This window comes from Cetorhinus maximus, chromosome 2, assembly GCF_964194155.1.
Source record: "Cetorhinus maximus chromosome 2, sCetMax3.hap1.1, whole genome shotgun sequence".
Lineage (NCBI taxonomy): Eukaryota > Metazoa > Chordata > Chondrichthyes > Lamniformes > Cetorhinidae > Cetorhinus > Cetorhinus maximus.
In genome coordinates this window covers 6195953-6216680 of record NC_135880.1, presented here as the reverse complement: position 1 = coordinate 6216680, position 20728 = coordinate 6195953, and the positions used below count along the sequence as shown (strand labels likewise).

Genomic DNA, 20728 nt, shown 5'->3' with positions numbered 1-20728 from the left:
CAGCACATTTACTGTAAAAACAGAAAATGCTGAAAATACTCAGCTGGTCAGACAGCATCTGTGGAGGGAGAAACAAGAGTTCATGTTCAGGTCTGTGGCCTTTCATCAGACTGGGAAAAGGTAGAGATGTAAGGATTTAAACAGGTACAGAGGTAGGGAACGGTGAGGTGCAGGCAGGAGGGGGGGGGGGGGGGGGGGGGGGGGGGCAAGGTCTGTGATAGGGGTAGAAGGCAGGAGATATTAGATGACATAAGGGATGTTGGGGCAAGGCAAAAGTGCTGATAATGGAACAAGAAACAAAAAATGGGTCCAGAGGAGGTGTAAATGACAACAGCAGATCCATAACCAGCACCTGCAATCTGAAAGAATTGGAGCAGCAGTTTTTTATTTGAAATTGCTAAACTTGACCTTGAAGTGCAGAAGGCTGTGTAGTGACTAATCAAAACATGTAGTGCTGTTCCTCGAGCTTCTGTTGAACTTCATTACAACAGCATAGGAGGTCAAGGACAGAAAGGTAAGAGTGCGGCAGAGAATGCATTTGAATGGCTAGCTGGGCAGTGAGATAAACCTAACAGTAGAGCAGAGCATCACTAACAAACTTTGGATTTCCCCATTTAATCTTGCATCTGTCCCACCACTAAGTGGCCATGTCATTTGCATGATTAGCCTCACTGTTACTTTGACATAAATTTTCACCAAACATATTTCTACTTGTGGAGGAATCCAAAACTAGGGTCCATAAATATAAACATGATTTAAAAATCCAATAAAGAATTCAACAATGTGTGTAGCTCTTAACTGCCCAATGAAATGGCCTACTAAGCCCTCAGTTGTACAAAACTGCTACAGAAAAGTCAAAAGGGAATACAACCAGACAGGTTATCTAGCATTGACTTTGGCATGCAGTCACAGACAGGAGAAAGTGTGTTCTTTGCTCCTAGTGGGAGTAAGTTACACAATTTGCAGTGGGAAGGCACGAACGGTTCAGGACTCATCACATTTAATGATATGACTGGGCCTCTTATTTATCATCGGAGTAAATGTGGAGCCTTGGCAGACAATCTGGCTCAAGTCGAGCACCAGATTCAATGTCACTGAATTTTGGAGTGTGGCCTGTGCATGCTCTCCTGGAGCTCACTTGGCTGCCTTTGGAAGTTGAGGAGTTTATTTGCTGAAAAGCTTTTACCTTTTCACATCTCCCAACAATTAGTACTCAGAGAGGGTGGAAGTAGTTGAGGGAGGTGCCCAAGGTTCAACAATCGAGTGGATGGGTTGTACACCCACCAAAAAGGTCTCCCTCACCTTTTGTTTGTGTTTTGAGTCACTATTGCCCTATAGTTCTACTTCATAAACTAATGCAGGAAGGGTGTGGAATAAAGCAGTTTACAAATCAAACCCAATATCTTGCCTACCATTAACTTAGTACACTTTTGGAGAGATTGAAAGAGTACAGAGTGAGACTGAGATTGTCCCCATCACAAGGGAGTTCCACAGTTACACTCCTGGGTCCTGTTACCCAGCTCAGGACATTAGCCGCAAAAAGCAAGCAACCTTCCCAATAGGGGGAGCAACTTCATCACTGAACATGATTACATTGTTAGCACTTTGCATTTGAATCAACATTAAAAAATGCCAAGAATCTCGAAACTAAAGTAATCGCGCCTTAAAAAGGTGTGAATAGCTCAGTGGAGCTGCTTGAAAACCTGACTTTATCTAAACAACAACCACAACCATCTTGCCAGAGGCTAGTCATGGCTTCAAAAACTTTTTAGAAATTGCATAAATATAGTCTCACAACGTCACCTGTGCACAGTGAATTGACATACACATACACTCTATATCATCCACAATATTTCACACATGTATCTTCATCCCCTATCCACACGCACCTCCCCAAACAAATGTCGCTCACTCAAACACACATTGGTAAATCTCACCTGTTGGTAGATTATTTCCACCACTTCTTGTAATGCTTCGTCAGTGTTGACCCAGCCATTCATCATCTCCGTGAATTGCACAATCTCCAGCTCAAAGCTACCAGGATGAGAGGTCAGGAGACTCAGAAAATCATGGAGATAATCAGCAAGTGAGAGGTCAGAGGGTATTTCAAATTCCACAAATGTCTCGTCTGGCACTGCTTTCTGTTGAGAGACCAGGGGTAGAGACACATATCAGATAATGCAGAGAGAGGGGAAAGTTAAAGGTGATAAGCTGAGGCACTTGGGACACTGCTTTCTGAGGAAGTCATAAGCATACGAATATAGAAATTCCTTCCGCTTTGTTTTCTTTCAGTCAGTGAAAGCAATTGGGTATGACGGTTCTCCCGAGTATAAACAGGAACTATCATCTGGCAAAACACAAAAGATGTGGGCTCTGTGTCTGCTGTTGAATGAACCCCTGCAGCTCCAAATAAAGCAAATATAGAGGAGATGAAGGCACTCTGGGTCTCTGCATTCCACAGCAAAGCCAGGCATGCCTTAGGAAGTCAGGGTTGGAGGCAGCAAAGCAAAGCATAGGGATCATTCTCAAAATAGGAAGTAAGGAGCTCGAAAAAGGGAGAAAGAATCTTTATCTTTTTTTTAAACCGGAAACTTATCACACGGAATTTAGAAAAACAATTAAGGTCTCTGGCATCAGAGAGAAGCATGGTGCAGTACCAAGCAAAAACAGGACTTCAATTCTCACCATGATGCTCCAAGTGCCTATTTCTCAATCTCACACATCACTGGAGGAACTTGCAGTGGGAAGGGGAGGATCCAGTCATCGTGGTCCATGTAGGTACCAACGACATGGGCAGGACAAGGAAAGAGGTTCTGCATAGTCAGTATGAGGACCTAGGTACCAAATTAAGCAGAACTTCAAAGGTAATAATCTCAGGATTATTACCTGAGCCATGTGCAAATTGGCATAGGGCAAATAAGACTGGAGAGCTGTAGGCATGACTTAAAGACTGGTGTGGGAGAAGTGGGTTCCGGCTCATGGGGCACTGATACCAGTACTGGGGAAAGTGGGGGGACAGTCTACACCTGAACTGTGTTAGGACGAGTGTTCTTGCAAATCATATAACTAGGGAAGTAGAGAGGGCTTTAAACTAAACAAAGGGGCTGAGAGATCAAGCTTCAGTAGATAGAGCAAATCAAGGTGTAGATTCAAGGCAGGAGAGCATAACAGCAATTTGGGAAATGAGGGTCATAGAATAGCAGGAAGGGACAGAGATAAAATCTAAGAATACACCAGTAGTCATGACTAGATATTACAAAGATAACAAAAAGACAAAACTAAAGGCTCTATATCTGAATGCGCACAGCACTCAAAGTAAATGAAATGACAGCACACATTGAAGTAAATAAATATGATCTGATGGCCATTACAGAGACGTGGCTGCAGGATGACAAGGATTAGGTCCTGAATATTGAGAGGTATGTGACATTCAAAAAGAATAGGAAGCTACATAAAAGTAGGAGGGTAGCACTGTTGATCAAGGATGGTATTGGTGCAATAGAGATGACCTTGGTTCAGGAAATCAGGATGTAGAATCGGTTTGGGTGGAGATGGGGAATAGAAGGGGAAAGAAGTCACTAGTGGAAGTGGTCTACACGCCCCTCGACAGTAATCACAATGTAGGTCAAAGTATACAAGGAGAAATATTGGGTGTGAGAGATGAATGGACAGCAATAATCATGGGTCATTTTAATTTACATATAAACTGAAAAAATCAGTTTGGCAGTAGTAGCCTGGATGAGGAGTTCACAGAATGCTTTTGAGATAGTTTCTGAGAGCAGCACATTCTGGAAGCAACCAGTGAGCAAGTTATATCAGACTTGGTATTGTGTAATATGACAGGATTATGACCTCAGGGTAAAGGGAAACAACAACCACAATATGATTGAACTTTCACAATATGATTGAACTTTTCATCCATTTTGAAAGGGAGAAGAGTGGGTCTAAGATTAATATTTTAAACTTAAATAAGGGCAACTATGTGGGCATGAAAGCTGAGCTAGCTAAAGTGAACTGGGATACAAGGCGAGGGGATAGATCAACAGAGAAGCAGTGGCAGACCTTTCAGGGGATATTTCAAAATAAATATATTCCTAGTATAAAGAAAAATTCTAAGGGGAGGACCCACCACCCATGGTTAACTAAAGAAGTTAAGGAAAGCATCAAACTTAAAGCAAAAGCAAATAACTGCACAAAGTTGAGTGGCAGGTCGGATTATTGGTCAGAATATAAAGAACGGCAGAGAATTCATCTGAGAAGCAGCGATAAACCAGGAAATGGAAGTGGGGGAGGAAGTCAGGAAAATTACAGTAACCAGAGAAGTGGTACTGAGTAAATTGTTGGAGCTGTGGGCTGACAAGAGCCTGGGTCCTGATGGACTTCATCTTAAAAGGGTCTTAAAAGTGTCTAGTGAGATAGTTGATGCATTGGTTTTAATTTTCCAAAACTCCCTAGATTCGGGTAAGGTCCCATTAGATTGGAAGATAGCAAATGGAACTCCATTATTCAAAAAGGGAAGCAGAAAAAAGGAAACTACAGGCTAGTTAGCTTAACATCTGTCACAGGGAAAATATTAGAGCTATTATTAAAGAAATTATAGCAGGGCACTTGGATAAGCTCAAGGTCATCAGGTAGAGTCAACATGATTTTGTGAAAGGGAAATTGTGTTTAACCAACTTATTGGAGTTCTTTGAGGAAGTAACATATGCTGTGGATAAAGGGGAACTAGTGGATGTACTGTACTTAGATTTCCAGAAAGCATTTGATAAAGTGCCACATCAAAGGTTATTGCGGAAAATAAAAGCTCATGGTGTGGGGATAACACATTGGCATGGATAGATTGGCTTGCTAACAAGAAACAGAGAGTAGGCAAAATGGGGTCTATTTCAGGTTGGCAATATGCAATGAGTGGAGTGCCACAGGGATCAATTGTTTACAATTTATATAAATTACTTGGATGATGGGATGGTTGCCAAATTTGCTGATGACATGAAGATAGGTAGGAAAGTAAGCTGTGAAGAGGGCATAAAGAGGCTACAAAAAGATGTAGGTAAGTTAAGTGAGTGGGCAGAGATCAGGCAAATGGAGTATAATGTGGGAAAATGTGAAATTGTCCATTTTGGCAGGAAGAATAAAAGAGCATATTATCTAAATGCTGAGAGGCTGCAGAGCTGAGGTGTAGAGGGATCTGGGTGTCTTAGTGCTTGAATCACAAAAGGCTAGTACGCAGGTACAGCAAGTAATTAGGAAAACTAATAGAATGTTATCATTTATTGTGAGGGGAATTGAATACAAAAGTAGGGAGGTTATGCTTCAGTTGTACAGGGCACTAGTGAGACCACATCTGTGCACAGTACTGGTCACCTTATTTAAGGAAGGATGTAAATATGTTGGAAGCAGTTCAGAGAAGGTTTACCAGACTAATACCTGAAATGGGTGGGTTGTCTTATGAGGAAATGGTGGACAGGCTAGGCTTGTCTCCGCTGGAGTTTAGAAGAGTAAAAGGTCACTTGATTGAAACATATAAGATCCTGAGGGGTCTTGACAGAGTAGATGTGAAAAGGATGTTTCCTCTTGTGGAAGAATCTAGAACTAGGGGACACTGTTTAAAACACAAGTGAGGTGAATTTTGTTCATTCAGAGTCCTGAGTCTTTGGAACTCTCTTACCAAAAAGGTGGTGGAAGCAGAGTTCTTGAATATCTTTAAGGAAGATGTGGATAGATTATTGGTAAGCAAAGGGGTGACAGGTTATCGGGGGTAGGTGGGATGCAGATTTCAGGTTACTATCAGATCAGCCATGATCTTATTAAATGGTAGAGCAGGCTCCAGAGGCTGAATGGCCTACTCCTGCTCCTTGATCGTCTGTTCATAGAATGACTAAAATGTTAATCAGGAGAAAGAAATTAGAGCATGAGAGCAAACTAGCTAGAAATGTAAAAATGGATAGCAAAAGTTTCTGCAGGTATTTAAAAAGGAAAACAGCAAGCAAAGTGAGCATAGATCCTCTAGAGAGTGACAATGGGGAGTTAATAGTAGATAATAAGGAAATGGCAGATGAAATGAACAAATATTTTGCTTCCGTCTTCACTATAGAGGATACAAAAAATATTCCAGTAATAGCTCTAAGTCAGGAGGTGGAAGAGAGAGGGGAACTTGATGAAATTATAATCACTAGGGAAACGGTACTGAGCAAACTGATGGAGCTGTGGGCTGACAAATCTCCAGGTCCTCGTGGACTTCATCCTAGAGTCTTAAAATAGGTGGCTAATGAGGTAGTAGATGCACTGGTGTTAATTTTCCAAATTTCGCTAGATTCTGGAAAGGTTCCAGAATCTATTATAGCAAACATAACCCCTCTATTCAAGGAGGCAGAGAAAGGAGAAAACAGGAAACTGTAGGCCAGTTAGCTTGACGTCCGTTGTGGAGAAGGTGTTAGAATCAACCATTAAAGAGGTTATAGCAGGGCACTTAGAGAAATTCAAGGTAATCGGGAAGAGTCAGCATGGTTTTGTGAAAGGGAAATCATGTTTAACCAATTTATTGTCGTTCTTTGAAGGAGTAACATGCGCTGTGGATAAAGCAGAGCCTGTAGACATGCTGTACTTCTATTTCCAGAAGACATTTGATAAGGTGCCACATTAAGGGTTATTGCGGAAAATAAAAGCTCATGGTGTAGGGGGATAACATATTAGCATGGATAGAAGATTGGCTGGCTGGCATTAAACAAAGAATGCATGAATGAGTTTTTTTCTGATTGGCAGGATGTGCCGAGTGGGGTCCTGCAGGGGTCTGTGCTAGGGCCTCAACTTTTTACAATTTATATCAATGACTTGAATGAGAGGAATGATGGCATGGTAGCTAAATTTGCAGATGATGCAGATAACACAAAGATAGGTAGGGAAGTATGTTTTGGAGAGGACATGAGGAGGACCGTTGGGCAAAGGTAACTCTTTGGAGCAGTGGCATCCTGCTCGGTGTGGTTGCAGAGCTGGAGGAATGCCCGGGCGACGGGTTCTAGAATGCAGCTCAGGAAGCCAATGGAATGCAGTCTCAGGAGGAGATTAAATCATCAGGAAGTGAGCAGTCATTGAAGCAGTCCAAGTCAGAGTGACTTTTGAGGGAGCTCAGAGGCTCAATCTTCGAAAGTGAAGGCTTGAAATCCCTTGTGAGGGAGACAGAGTTTTAACGAGATTGTGTACCTCGTAGTGGATACTGATGTCAGGATGGGTTGCTGAAAAATCCGTAGGATGGGTTTTGACTGCACCTGACGTTTATTGTGCATTGGGGTGTGCTTGAGCACGGTTTGCCTGTTAATTCATATTTACCTCATGTTAATTCTGAACGTTGGGAGTATAAAATAAAAATTGTAAATTGTTTAACTTTTCTAACTTTGTATCATGAAGTTTGTTTTGTTTGTTTAAAACCATGGAATCTTGTGGCTTTATTCTCGTATTCTTTATTACTTATTCTTTATTCTCTTTCAAACTGTCAAATTAAACAAATGGTCCCTAACTGGATTATAACAAATTGTACAGCACAGAATGAGTCTATTATGTCTACCATGCCTGTGGCAGTTCTTTGAAAAAAAGGACACACATTTCTATAGCACCTTTCAGAACTTCAGGACATCCTGAAGCATCTTACAGGCAATGAAATACTTTTGAAGTATAAGCATTTCTGTTAATGTGGGAAAAATGGCAGCCAATTTGCACACAGCAAACTCCCACCAACAGCAATGCGATAATGAAGGGTTAGCTTGTTTCAGTGATGTTGGTTGAGGGATGGGTTAGAGAGTAAAACTCCATCTCGGGGAGATGGTTGCTTAATGGCAGTCACAGACCCACTGTATGGAAAATGATGTTTAATGATTAGTTTTAGTGTAGATCACACAATTAAAGCATATTGATCTTTTAACCCCGTAGTATACTATCTTTTTAAATTGTAACCAATAGAAGACTCCAGCAGTGAATATCATGTGACTCTGCTTGGCTTCATTTGACAGAGAAAGGCACCATGGGGTTTTAGACACAATGAGGTAGCATACTAGTGAATTAATTACAGAACAACTGATGAAGAGGCCCTTGTTGCACTTATCTCCATATTACAGAGCCACATTGAGTTACTCCATTCAAGGTTGAATGGGCAAGCTTATATTCCCCCCACATTGTAGAACCTTATCAGAACCGGGTGTTATCAGGAAAGGAAAGGTAGGAGGGAAAAAAACAGCAGCTGTGTCCTACATTAAGCTAGTTTTACTTTGTAGTGTTTTAGAAGAAAGCAATTATGTTGGACACAATGTATTCTTTGTATTAAGAACTAACTTTTGTAACTAGTTTTGTAACTGTATAATCTTTTTAGACTTTATCATTCAAGACTATGTATTAATTGAATCTATAAGGAGACTTTACTACCTTACATTTTAAAAATTGATTACTGCTATGCACTTATATTTTACAAACACACTGTATAACTTTTAAATATTAGTACTTTGCAATCTTTTGTATTAGGCCTACATAGTTTAAGGTTATAAGCAACTTTTCCAAATCATCCTTTTGTTTTAAAAGTAAAGTAACTCATTCCGATTACCAACAACCACAGAGTGAAAAACATCACCTAGCAGATGGCCTGCAAAGACATTATTGATAAGGGTTCTGATTTAATGAGGAACCTGTAGCAATTAAGCAAAGTCTGAGACGATGAGCTCAGGAAAGCAAGATGGCATGCCTCCCCTATCCTAAACAAATGGTCAAAGGAAGATATCATAAAACACCCTTTTGTCTTAGCAAGAAGTTATTAAAATCACAGAAATAAACTCTAGTCAGAAGTGATATCAATTAACGACCATCACCCTTGGGGCCAATCACAGACTGAGCACGCACCCCTTAGGCCAATCAGAATACAATATCATTGATCACGCTGTGGGTTGTAGCTTGTAAGAGTTAATAAGCAACAGCTTTCACTGACCAGCGCACGATGAATTTGAAACTGAAGACTGCTTGTCAGCTGAAAGCAGATGATCAGAAGCCAGAGGGAGAGGGAAAGAGAGAAGACTGAGCGTCGACCTGCGCCCAAAGCTGAACCGGAAAGCAAGAACCATAAAAGTATGCCTGTAAAGTTGTTGCCCTGCTGTGATAAGTATTAACTTATAACTTATTAAAGTTTCCTGAATTACTTCACTAAACTGTCTCCTGTTGCCTGAATGGTTAAAGTCTCAAATGAACAAAATTGGAATTCAAGTTCAAAAGAGCTTACACCACTGGACTATCAATCCATATTTAGTCTAATGCTCTGGGGGCATAGGTTCAAATCCCACAGCAGCAGCTGGTGGAATTTAAATTCAATTAATTTTTTAAAAATGGAATATAAAACTAGTCTCAGTAATGACCATTAAACTACCGATTGCTGTAAAAACTTATCTGGTTCACGAAGGTCCTTAAGGGAGAGAAATCTGCCATCCTTTCTCAATCTGACCTACAATTGACTCCAGGCCCAGAGCAATGCAGTCAACTCTTAACTGCCCTCTGAAATGCCCCTCAGGGCAATTAGGGATGGGCAACAAATGCTGCTCTTGCCAGCGATGCCCACATCCCATGAAAGAATTAAAAAACACTGTCCCAGAATCAAACATTCCCAGGGAAGGTCCAGCAGGGGGTTAGATACAGAGTAAAGCTCCTTCTACACTGTTCCCATCAAACACTCCCAGGACAGGTACAGCACAGGGTTAGATACAGAGTAAAGCTCCCTCTACACTGTCCCCATCAAACACTCCCAGGACAGGTACAGCACAGGGTTAGATACAGAGTAAAGCTCCCTCTACACTGTTCCCATCAAACACTCCCAGAACAGGGACAGCACGGGGTTAGATACAGAGTAAAGCCCCCTCTACACTGTCCCCATCAAACACTTCCAGGACAGGTACAGCACAGGGTTAGATACAGAGTAAAGCTCCTTCTACACTGTTCCTATCCAACACTCCCAGGACAGGTACAGCACAGGGTTAGATACAGAGTTAAGCTCCTTCTACACTGTCCCCATCAAACACTCCCAGGACAGGTACAGCACGGGGTTAGATACAGGATACACAATGGACCTTCACAGCGATCAGACTGGACATAATTCAACACAGATCACAGGAGATCTAAGGCCTGGACAAATTCTTCACCATTCCCCACCATTACTTTTGACATTTCAATAATACAGCCTGATGAATTAGAAAGGTAAGTACTAATAGCATGAGCCGAATTAGCCTTCAGCTGATTCTGAGAGCCTGTTGGCTGGATCAAGGACCATATTGCCAGGGATGGGCAAGATCACCAAGTCATTTCTGCCACAGGTCAAGAGACCTTGCCTGTCCGTGACATGTCACTCAGTGAATTTAACACTCCAGCCTAGGACCAACCAGGAACAACAAATAAAACAAAGTTAGAAGCATCTGAACAATATTTAATCTTGTAATGCTTTCAGCAGGAGAACATTTTACTAAAACTATACCTTCTCTCCATACTCACCGACGGCACAAAGCCTGGTGGGTAGAACTCTGGTGCACTTGCTGATAGTTTCGATTGGATGGTGAATACTTCCATCCTCTGTGGTTTAACCATGGCCGTGTTTGTGCTGTGAGGCAGATACTGGTCATGAGATCCCAAAGCCGTCTGCCCTCGGCTGCTGCTATCTGGAAAATTACAAAAAGAAAAATCTGTCTTGATTTTTTTCTGCTCCTCCTTCCTTCCCCCACCTCCAGCATCCCAAAAATAATTCTCCACCAAAATTTCTCACTTCCACTCAACGGACGGAGGATTCTCCACCAGGGTCCAGTTCACGTACGTCTGATCTTTAGCCCGTGAGCTAACTGGCTGTGCACATGAAGGCTCAAGGGACAGCTAGAAAGCTTCAGTGTTCCTGGTCACCTGCAAATATCTCAACTGGCTGACGCTAAAAGATCCTGGTGCTCCGATTCAGGATTTACCCAACAATAACCTGCATCTAAAAGCACCTATAACATAATAAAATGACCCAAGGGTGCTTCACAAGAACATTATAAAACAAAATGCAACACAGGGCCATGGAAGGGGACAGGGGAGCCAATGAAGGATCCTTCGGAAACCCCCCCCCTCCCCCAACCAACTCTGAACAAAAAGATTGACCAGGACAAAATAGGCAATGAGAGGGGAAAAGCGCAATCAGGGCCAAATGAGGGGCCTGGACTATGAGAGACAGGCTTCCAAGACTAAATGTTAAATAATACAGGAGCATTTTAGCCACACTTGAAAAACTCCACACAGTACAACTAAACCCCTCACATGGAGCATTTTGAACAAGGCGACAGCTCCAGAGTGAAAGGTGCATACAAACATCTGATTTTCCTTTGTTTAGGCTTCACAGCCAGTGGGTAAAGATTCTGGCTTACAGGAATTGTCAATGTGTTCCGAGGCAAGTGTATGAAAGAAATGGGAATTGCTGGACAGAAATAGATCAAGGTCCATCCAGTTCTCCTTCTACCATGCTGGTAGTCAGCTGAAGAACACAATAGAGTTACTGACTAATCACAATCAATCTCTATCAATTAGTCCAAAGTTCCCAGTTCCACCTAATGAAGTTGATCGAATGTGGTCAGAAACAGTCAAACTTTAACCTCTGGTATGAGGGAATGTAATTTCTCAGATTAATTCACTTACTCTGGAACAGTTATCCACTCACTCTAACACAAAGCATACTTCTGCAGGAAACTTTTCCTTTTTTTGTATTCCTCTCAAAGATCTTGGACCATGTATCTTCTGAGGCTAAATTTGACCTGTCCTCATTTCTCTGCCAATGCAACCCTCCTGTCAGTTACTTTGGTGGGTGAGGTGGGGTGAAGGGAGATGCACTTAAAGCTGGTGGCAATTCTACCCCCATCCTATAGGAAGATGCCTGGCTTCCAAATCAGCAGCTCCTTAAACTAGAAACTGAGTAATAGTGGCAGAGCAGGTCAAACCCATATCCCTATGGCGCTTTGCAGTGGTTGTCCCAAAAGGAAGCCGTAACATTGCAATAAAAACAGAAAATGCTAGAAACACGCAGCAAGTCCAGCAACATCTGTGGAGAGAGAAAAAGTTTCAGGTCAAGGGCCTTTCTTCAGAACATCCCAAAGGCTAGTCAAGCAACAGTCGAACATAGTCATACTCACAGCATCATACCTTAAAACCAATGTCCCAGTCACCAACATCACCATCAACATGGGTATGTCCTGTCCTGCCAGTGGGACAGAGCCAGCTGAGGTGGTGGCACAATGGAATACAGTCAGGAGGGAGATGCCCTGGGAATCCTCAACATTGACTTTGGACCCCATGAAGTCTCATGGCATCAGGTCAAAAACAGGCAAGGAAACCTCCTACTGATTACCACCTACCTCCCTTCCTCAGCTGATGAATCAGTACTCCTGTGTTGACCACCACTTGGAGGAAGCACTAAGGGTGACAAGGGCACAGAGTGTACTCTGGGAGGGGGGACTTCAATGTCCATTACCTAGGATGGCTTGGCTGAGTTCTTAAGGGCATTGCTGCCAGACTGGGCCGGTGGTAGGTGGTGAGGACCCAACACGAGGGAAAAACTGATGAGACCTTGTCCTCACCAATCTACCTGCTGCAGATGCATCCGTTCATGACAGCATAGGTACAAGTGATGAGCACACAGCCCTTGTGAAGGCAAAGTCCTATCTTCACAGAGCGTACCCTCCATTGTGTTGTTGCACCACCACTGCGCTAAATGGGATAGATTCGGAACAGTCCTAGAAGCTCAAAACAAGGCATCCATGAGACACCACAGGCCATCAGCTGCAGCATAATTGTATAGAACAATCTGCAATATCATGGCTCAGCATATTCCTCACTCTACTATTACCATCAAGCCAGGGATCAACCCTGGTTCAATGAACAGTGCAGGTGGGCATGCCAGGAGCGGCACCAGGCATACCTAAAAATGAGGTGTCAACCTGGTGAAGCTACAACACAGGGCTACTTGCGTGCCAAACAGCAAAAGCAGCAAGTGATAGACAGAGCTAAGCAATCCCACAACCAACGGATCAGATCAAAGTTCTGCAGTCCAGCCACAAACAGTCACGAATGGTGGTGAACAATTAAACAACAGGAGGAGGGGCCTCCATCAATATCCCCACCCTCAAAGATGGGAGAACCCAGCACATCAGTGCAAAGACAAGTTTGAAGCATTTGCACCCATCTTCAGCCAGAAGTGCTAAATGGTTGATCTATCTTGGCCTCCTTCTGAGGTCCCAAGCATCAAGGGTGCCAATCTCCAGCCAATTCAATTCACTCCACGTGATATGAAGAAATGGCTGAAGAAACTGGATACTGCAAAGGCTACGGGCCCTGACAACATTCCAACAATTGTACTGAAGACTTGTGCTCCCTAGCCAAGCTATTCCAGGACAGCCGCAACACTGGCATCCACCTGACAATTTAGAAAACTGCCCAGGTATATCCTGCCCACAAAAAGCAGGACAAATCTAATCTGGTCAATTATTGCCCATCAGCACTCTCTTGATCATCCAAGTGATGAAAGGTGTCATTGACAGTGCTATCAAGCAGCACTTACACAGCAATAACTGGCTCACCTGCTCAGTTTGGTTTCTACCAAGGCCACTCAGCTCCTAGTCCTTCTAACATCAGCTTTTCTTTATCTAAAGCTGTCATTATTTTGTATACCTCTATCAAACCTCTCCTCAATCTCCTTCGCCCCAAGGCAAACAACCCAAGCTTTTCCAACCTAACCTTGTATATAGAATCCCTCATCTCTGGAACCATTCTGGTAAATTCCCTCTGTGCCCTCTCAAAGACCCTCATCTTTTCTAAAGTGTGGTGACCAAAACTAGACCCAATACTCCAGTTGGGCCTAAACAGAGCTTTTGTGAAGAACTTCCCTGCTTTTGTACTCAATGCCTATTTATGAAGCACAAGATCCCATGTTTTTTGCTAACTACTCTCTCAACATGTCCTGCCACCTTCAAAGATCGATGGACATGAATCCCCAGGTCCCTCGTCGCTGTACACTATTTAGAATTATGCCATTAAGTTTATGTTACCTCTCCCCTTACCTTCTGCCAAAAGACATCACTTCACACCTTCTTCGCATTGAATTCAATCTGCCACTTGTCTGCCCATTCTGTTAGCCTATGTCCTGTTGTAGTTGATTGGTGTCATCCGACTATTTGCCATTCCTCCAAGTTTGGTATCATGGGCAAATTTGGTATTTTACTCTGCATTCCAATATTCAAGTAAATACCTATTTCAAAGAAACAGTGGTCCTAGCACTGCCTATTAAGGAACACCACTGTCTAGCATCCTCCAGTCTGAATAACAGTCATTTACCACGACAATATTTGGTCCAAGAGGAGACTGGCCCTCCGATTTCATAAGTGTCAATTTTGTTAACCAGCCTGTTATGTGTTAAACACTTCTTAAAATCTACAGAGACAACATGCACCACATCCCAGTCGCCAGCTTTCCCTGTTACTTCATCAAAAATTAAATTAATCAAACACAATCTACCTTTCACAAATTCCTGATGCCTCTCCTTAACTCAAACCTCTCCAGGTGCCTGTTAATTATTTCCCTGTTTATTGCTTCTAAAATTGATTCACCACTGATGTAAAACTGACTGGCCTGTAGTTACCAGGACTCTCCTGGCTCATACCCTTGGAATAAGGGTGTCGCATTTGCCACTTTCAAATCCTTTGGCACCTCCCTCATATCTAGTGAAGTCTGGAAAAGTATGGCAAGTCCTTCCACTATTTCAACTTCGTTTAGCATCCTGGGATGCAAGCCATCCAGGCCAGGCAACTTATCTACTCTAGAAGCATAAGCAGCCCTTTTCAGTACATCCTGCCTTGCAATTTTCACCCCATTCATTACCTCTACCAATATTTTGTCAGCAACTCTTCCTTAGTAAACATCAATACAAAGTGCTCATTAGGTATTCTAGCCTTGTCCTGCACCTCTAAGCATAAATCACCTTCTCTGTCCCCAACTGGCCTCACCCATCGCTTGCTATTTACATGCCAGAAGACAACTTACGTTAATTGCTATTCCATTCTCATATTCCCTTCTTGCCAGTCTTATTTTCCTTTTCACTTCCCCTCTCAACTTACTGTATTTTGCCTAGTTGTCACTTGAGGAATTCAACGGACGCACAGTGCATACGCTCCTTTTGTTCCATTTCATCATATTCTCTATCGCCCTCATTATCCAAGGAACCTTGGCTTTGGTTCCCTACCCTTTCCTCTTGTGGGAATGTACTGGCCCTGAAGCATCTCTTCCCATTGCTCATTAGCTTTTCCTGTCAGTCTTTGGTTCCATTTTACCTTGGCTACATCCCTCTCATCCCTTTGAAGTTAGCCCTCTTCCAATTTAGAAGTGCTTTAGACTGCTCCTTATTCATCTGCTCCAGGGGCACAGAGCTTGCAAATTTACTCTCTTATAGTGCGCTACTCGTCAGCTTGCCAACTTACATAATCAGTCACAGATTTCATAAACAAAAAAAACTCAAAATATTCCAACAATGCTTTCCAAAGCTGCACCATTAGCTCCTCAGGTTGCACCCCCAACAATCCTATCTACCCCCAGCCCACCGAGGAACATCGCTCAAACTCCTCTTCCTCTAGATTCTATTCTTAACTGACATTATCTACAGATATCCATACAACACCCAGCTCTACCTTGCACCACCTCCGCACTCCACTGCTCAGCGTAGTCAGATTGCTTGTCTGACATTCCACTCTTGGGTGAGCTAGTTTCCTTCAGTTAAGCAGTGGGAAGAATGAAGCCATCATCTTGGGTCCCTGCCACAAATTCCACAACATGAAACTGGCTCTGTTCTTCTAGCCACTGCCTCAGGTTGAACCAGAATGTGAGCAACCTTGGTGTGCTATTTGACCCTGAGCTGTGAGTATGGCCTGAGCAGAAAGAGCATGGGTGCAACGTCACCCACCTACACCCTAGCGTGGGATCATAGAACGGTTACAGATCAGAAAGAGACCATTTGGGCCATCGTGTCCGGGCCGGCTCTCTCTAAGAGCTATTCAGCTAGTCCCACTCTTCTGTAGCCCTGCAAATCTTCTCTTCAGACAATTATCCAATTCCCCTTTGAAAGCTGCAAGTGATTCTGCCTCCATCAGGCGTGCAGGTGGTGAACTCTCAATCCTAACCACTAGTTGCACAAAGAGACTTTCTTCATCTCTCTTTGGTTCCTTTGCCAACTTTAAAATTGGTGTCCTCTGATTCTTCACCCTTCCACCAACAGGAACAATTTCTCTCTATTTTCCCTGTCCAGGCCCTAGATCATCTTAAACAACTCTCTGCAGTCTCCCTGAAGAGAACAGCCCCAATTTCACAAATCTCCCCGTATAACTGAAGCTTTTCATCCCTGGAACCATTCTCGTAAATCTTTTCTGCATCCACTCCAATGACTCCGCATCCCTTCTAAAGTTTGGTGCCCAAAATTAGACCCAATACATTAATTGATCCCAAAGCAGTTCTGTAAAGGGTCACCGTGACTTTCTAGCTTTTGTACTCTGTGCCACTACTTAGAAAGCATAGGACCCCCTATACCTTATGAACCGCTTTCTCGACCTGCCTTGCCACCTTCAAATAATTGTGCACATGTACCCTGGGTCCCTCTGCTCCTGCATCCCCTTTAGAACGGTGTCCTTTGTTTTATACTGCCTTTCCACATTCTTCCTACCAAAATGTTTCATTTCACATTTCTCTGCATTAAATTTCATCTGCCACGTGCCCAACCATTCCACCAGCTGATATTCTCTTGAAGTCGATCATTATCCTCCTCTCAGTCCACAATACTTCCAGGTTTTGTGCCATCTGCAAATTTTGAAATTGTGCCCTGCACACTTAAATCTAGTTCATCAACACCGATCAAGAAAAGCTGCAGTCCTCATATTGATCCCTTCTTCCAATCCGAAAAACATCCATTCACTACTACTCTCTGTTTCCTGTCACTCAGCCAACTTTGTATCCCTGCTGCCACTGTCCCTTTTATTCCATGGGTTTTAACTTTGCTGACAAGCCTGTTATGTGGTACTTTATCAAACAATGTATTTTCCATGGAAACCTTCTAGACTCAACTACTGCAATGTTCTTGTGGCCATCCTCCCCCTCTGTAAACTTTAAAATTCCTCTGCCTGTACCCTATCCCACAACATGTCCCACCTATCGCTCAAATCCTCACTGACATACATCTGCTCCTAGCCCTCCAATTTAAATTTCACAATCTAATGTTAAACATCTTTATATCTTAATCTTCGGGGGATGTGGCAGAGTGGTAATGTCACTCGGCTAGTAATCGAGACCCCCAGGCTTGGGTTCAAATCCCAATAAGGCAGCTGGTGGAATTTACTAAAATAAATTCTGGAATTGAAAGCTAGCCTCAATAATGGTGACCATGGAGCTAACATTAATTCTCAAAAAAAAAACATCTGGTTCACTAAAGGACTTTAGGGAAGGAAATCTACCATCTTTACCTGGTCTGGCCTACATGTGACTCCAAACCCACAGCAATGTGGCTGACTCTTAACTGTCCTTTGAACTGGCCTAGCAAGCCACTCAGTTCATGGGTAATTAGGGATGGGCAACAAATGCTGGCCTTGCCAGCGAAGCCCACAGCCCATGAAAGAATAAAGAAAATAAAAACCTGTACCATATCTACCACTCCCGAACCCTCCAAATCACCCAACTATGGACTCTTGAACATATCTGCACCCTCCACGCCCCAGCCCATTAGCATCCGCGCTTTCAGCTGTGTAGGCTCCAAACTCTGGAATTCTCTCCCTTAACCACACTGCCTCTCCATTCACCTCTCCTCCTTTAAGACCTTCCTTAAAAACCAACTCTTTGACCAAGCCTTTATTCACTCCTCCTAAAATCTAAAGAGGCCATATAATTGCAAGTTGTTGAAATAAAGCTTTGAGAAATCAGTCACCCAGTTCCTTTCACAGCCACTCTTACAGTCCTGTGAGTGCACTGACTACAGGCTGGGAACGTCTGCGAACTGCACGTTCTCCGACAGATTTGCAAGCTCACTCCAACAGAGGAAAAAGCAAGCGCCAGCTGGATCCAGGCTTTGTGGCCTTGAAATAAACATTTTAATGAAGGCACTAAAGGTCACAAAAGACCACTGAACGCGCAAATGTATTTATATTGTGAAATGTATTAGTTTATTTTCCAAACTTACTTTGAACTTTAGAAATTTCAGTTAGTGCAAAAATGACAAGGCAGAAGTTTTAGCCAAAAGGTTTTCGGAGAAATTTGTTTTTTCATAAATTATTGGCACATGGCCACGTTCAAGTTACATCAATAACATGGAAATGTTTACATAGGAAATCCGACTATAAATGTTGACATTGATGTTACATATAACAGGAAGTGCACAACATAGGTAAGATTTTTAACAATAAACACCAAGCTTTGTAAGATGCACCTGTTAACTGTGCAGGTGAAGGGTTCTGTCTTCACATAATTCCTGTCAACTTTTTCCACCTTGAATTCCTTTCCACGTTTATAATGAAAATTGCCAATGACAACTGTTCCTATGCAACTGCACCCTGAAGATGCAGCAGAATGCCCAGTGGCAGGACTGTGGGGCTACCATTACATGGCAAGTTTACATAGTGAGCTCCCACTGTAAATGTGGACACAGCAGTCAGTAATGGAAATATAGGACTGAACGGATGCATTCTCCAGTCCAAAATAACCCCCAGTCTCCAACATTGCTTCACCATAACAGTAATTAAGTCTCAGCCATGGCTCAGTGGGTACCACTTTCCCCTTTAATTTAGAAGACCATGGGTTCAAGTCCCAATAGAGAGACCCAAGCACAAAATCTAGGCTGGCACTCTCACTATCTTTCAGAGGAGACATTAAGCCAAAGCTCATGCTGCCCTCTCAAGTGGCTGATAAAGATCCCATATATTTGAGAAGAGTTCTTCCCCAAGTGCTGCCGTTTGTGAGGGCTTGCTGTGTACAAATTCAAGTGATGCTTCACTGGATGTAAAGCACTTGGGATGTCCTGAGGTCACTTCAGGTGCTATATAAATGCAAATTCCCTCTTTTCTTTGCTTAATTTGGGACCCCCACTCTCCCATGTGTATCATCCCATAACATAAAATTATTCTTATACTGAAGACCCTACAGCAAAATGCTATATTCGTCACTTGTACACTTTTACATCCACGTTAAAAATCTTACATTGGCACGCACTTCCTGACGGTGCCAACTGGCTTCATTTTGTCCCATTTGTCACAATAATTCACCATTACAAATCGTGTATGAAAAAGGCCCAGCCTCCATAATTCTCCCAAAGTGCCAACCTGTTTTTTTTGTTCCTGTCTTTTTCCCCCATATTGACTAATTTATTGTTGAAAATAAATATTTTACCAAAATTAAAACAATACAAAATTTACTTATTTTGAATGAGTAACTGTACTCATCCATTTAATCATTGTTTGTTCTTATTAATGCCCTCGACAGCCATTTTACCAATCTCAGCATCTCCCAAAAGCTTGGGGCTTGAAGTAAATACCTTTGCCCAAAGGCACCAGTCAGTCAGCTATGCTGAAGAATAGTTTATACACCGTCTAGCTGTTTATGTTCAAAGGCTTTTTCACATAATTGAAGAAAAAGCTGGAATACAACTTTTAAAAGCTTTATTAAGTTTAAAAAGCGTTTGAAGCAAAAAGATTCGAGAGAAAGCAAATAATTGACATTCACCTGCTTCAAACTTTGTGTTTTAATAAACTGCAGAGTACATTCGTGATTCATTCATGAGATGTTACTTCAGTGACAGCTGACAATGCGTTTGACCTATATAGTGCTATTGTATATATTGTTGGTGCATATTCACATTAATTTACCCAAACACACTGCAATGAGTAGCCTATTTGAATACATTACCTGCAGATATTAAATCATTCAGCTGAATACCTTGCAATATACCCTGGATAGCTTAAGTCAGCTTAACGTCAGTGGTAGGAAAACCTTCAAGACACAATGATGCAGGACACAACAATTGTCACTTGGAAAAACATGGGTTAATATATGACTGTGAGCATGCACTTATTAAAGGTAAACTATGTCTGGCGAATTTGATCGAGCTCTTTGATGAAGTAATAGAAGGGTGGAAAGGGGCAGTACGTTGATGTGCATATAGACTTCAAAAAGCCCTTTGAAAAAGATCATAGACTTGTCAGAAAAATTAAAGTGCATTGAATTAAAAAGACAGCAGCAGTGTGGATTTAAATTAGCTGAGGGACAGAAAGAAAAGCATATTAGTGAAGGGGTTGTTTTTCAGACTGGAATCGTGTGCCCCCTCGCGATTGGCATTTGGATCAGTGTTTTTTTAATATATATATATATATTAATAACCTGCACTTGGGCATAAATAGCATCATTTCAAAATTTGGGGCAACACAAAGCTCAAACATGTAATAAACAGTGAGGGTAGCAACATACTTGAGGAAAACATAGACAAATTGGAAAATTAATGCCCCTGAAGCCTCTATACATTACCCAGGTCTGAATGCACCTGAATTCCCTATAGATTCTAATCCTCACCTGGATATTAATGTACTTGATTCCCCCAAAATCTTATTGATTCTACCCGTCCCCCCTCATCTCTCTAGACGGTGAAAGTTCCATGGATATTAATGAACCTGAACCACTTGCA

At 42.4% G+C, this 20728-nt stretch overlaps 1 protein-coding gene across 2 annotated transcripts in view; it reads right to left on the bottom strand.

Annotated features, from left to right (window-relative positions):
- The window catches only part of paip1 (poly(A) binding protein interacting protein 1), a 48512-nt gene that overhangs the window by 26797 nt on the left and 987 nt on the right, over window positions 1-20728 (bottom strand). For both annotated transcript variants that reach the window (XR_013579227.1, XM_078560430.1), the window contains exons 2-3: window positions 10510-10673; window positions 1938-2141 (exon numbers count right to left, since the gene is read on the bottom strand). Coding sequence is in view for 1 of the 2 variants with exons in the window: in XM_078560430.1 (XP_078416556.1) it covers window positions 1938-2141; window positions 10510-10673 (368 nt within the window). In the remaining variant the exon portion in view is untranslated. The remainder of the gene's footprint in view (window positions 1-1937; window positions 2142-10509; window positions 10674-20728) is intronic.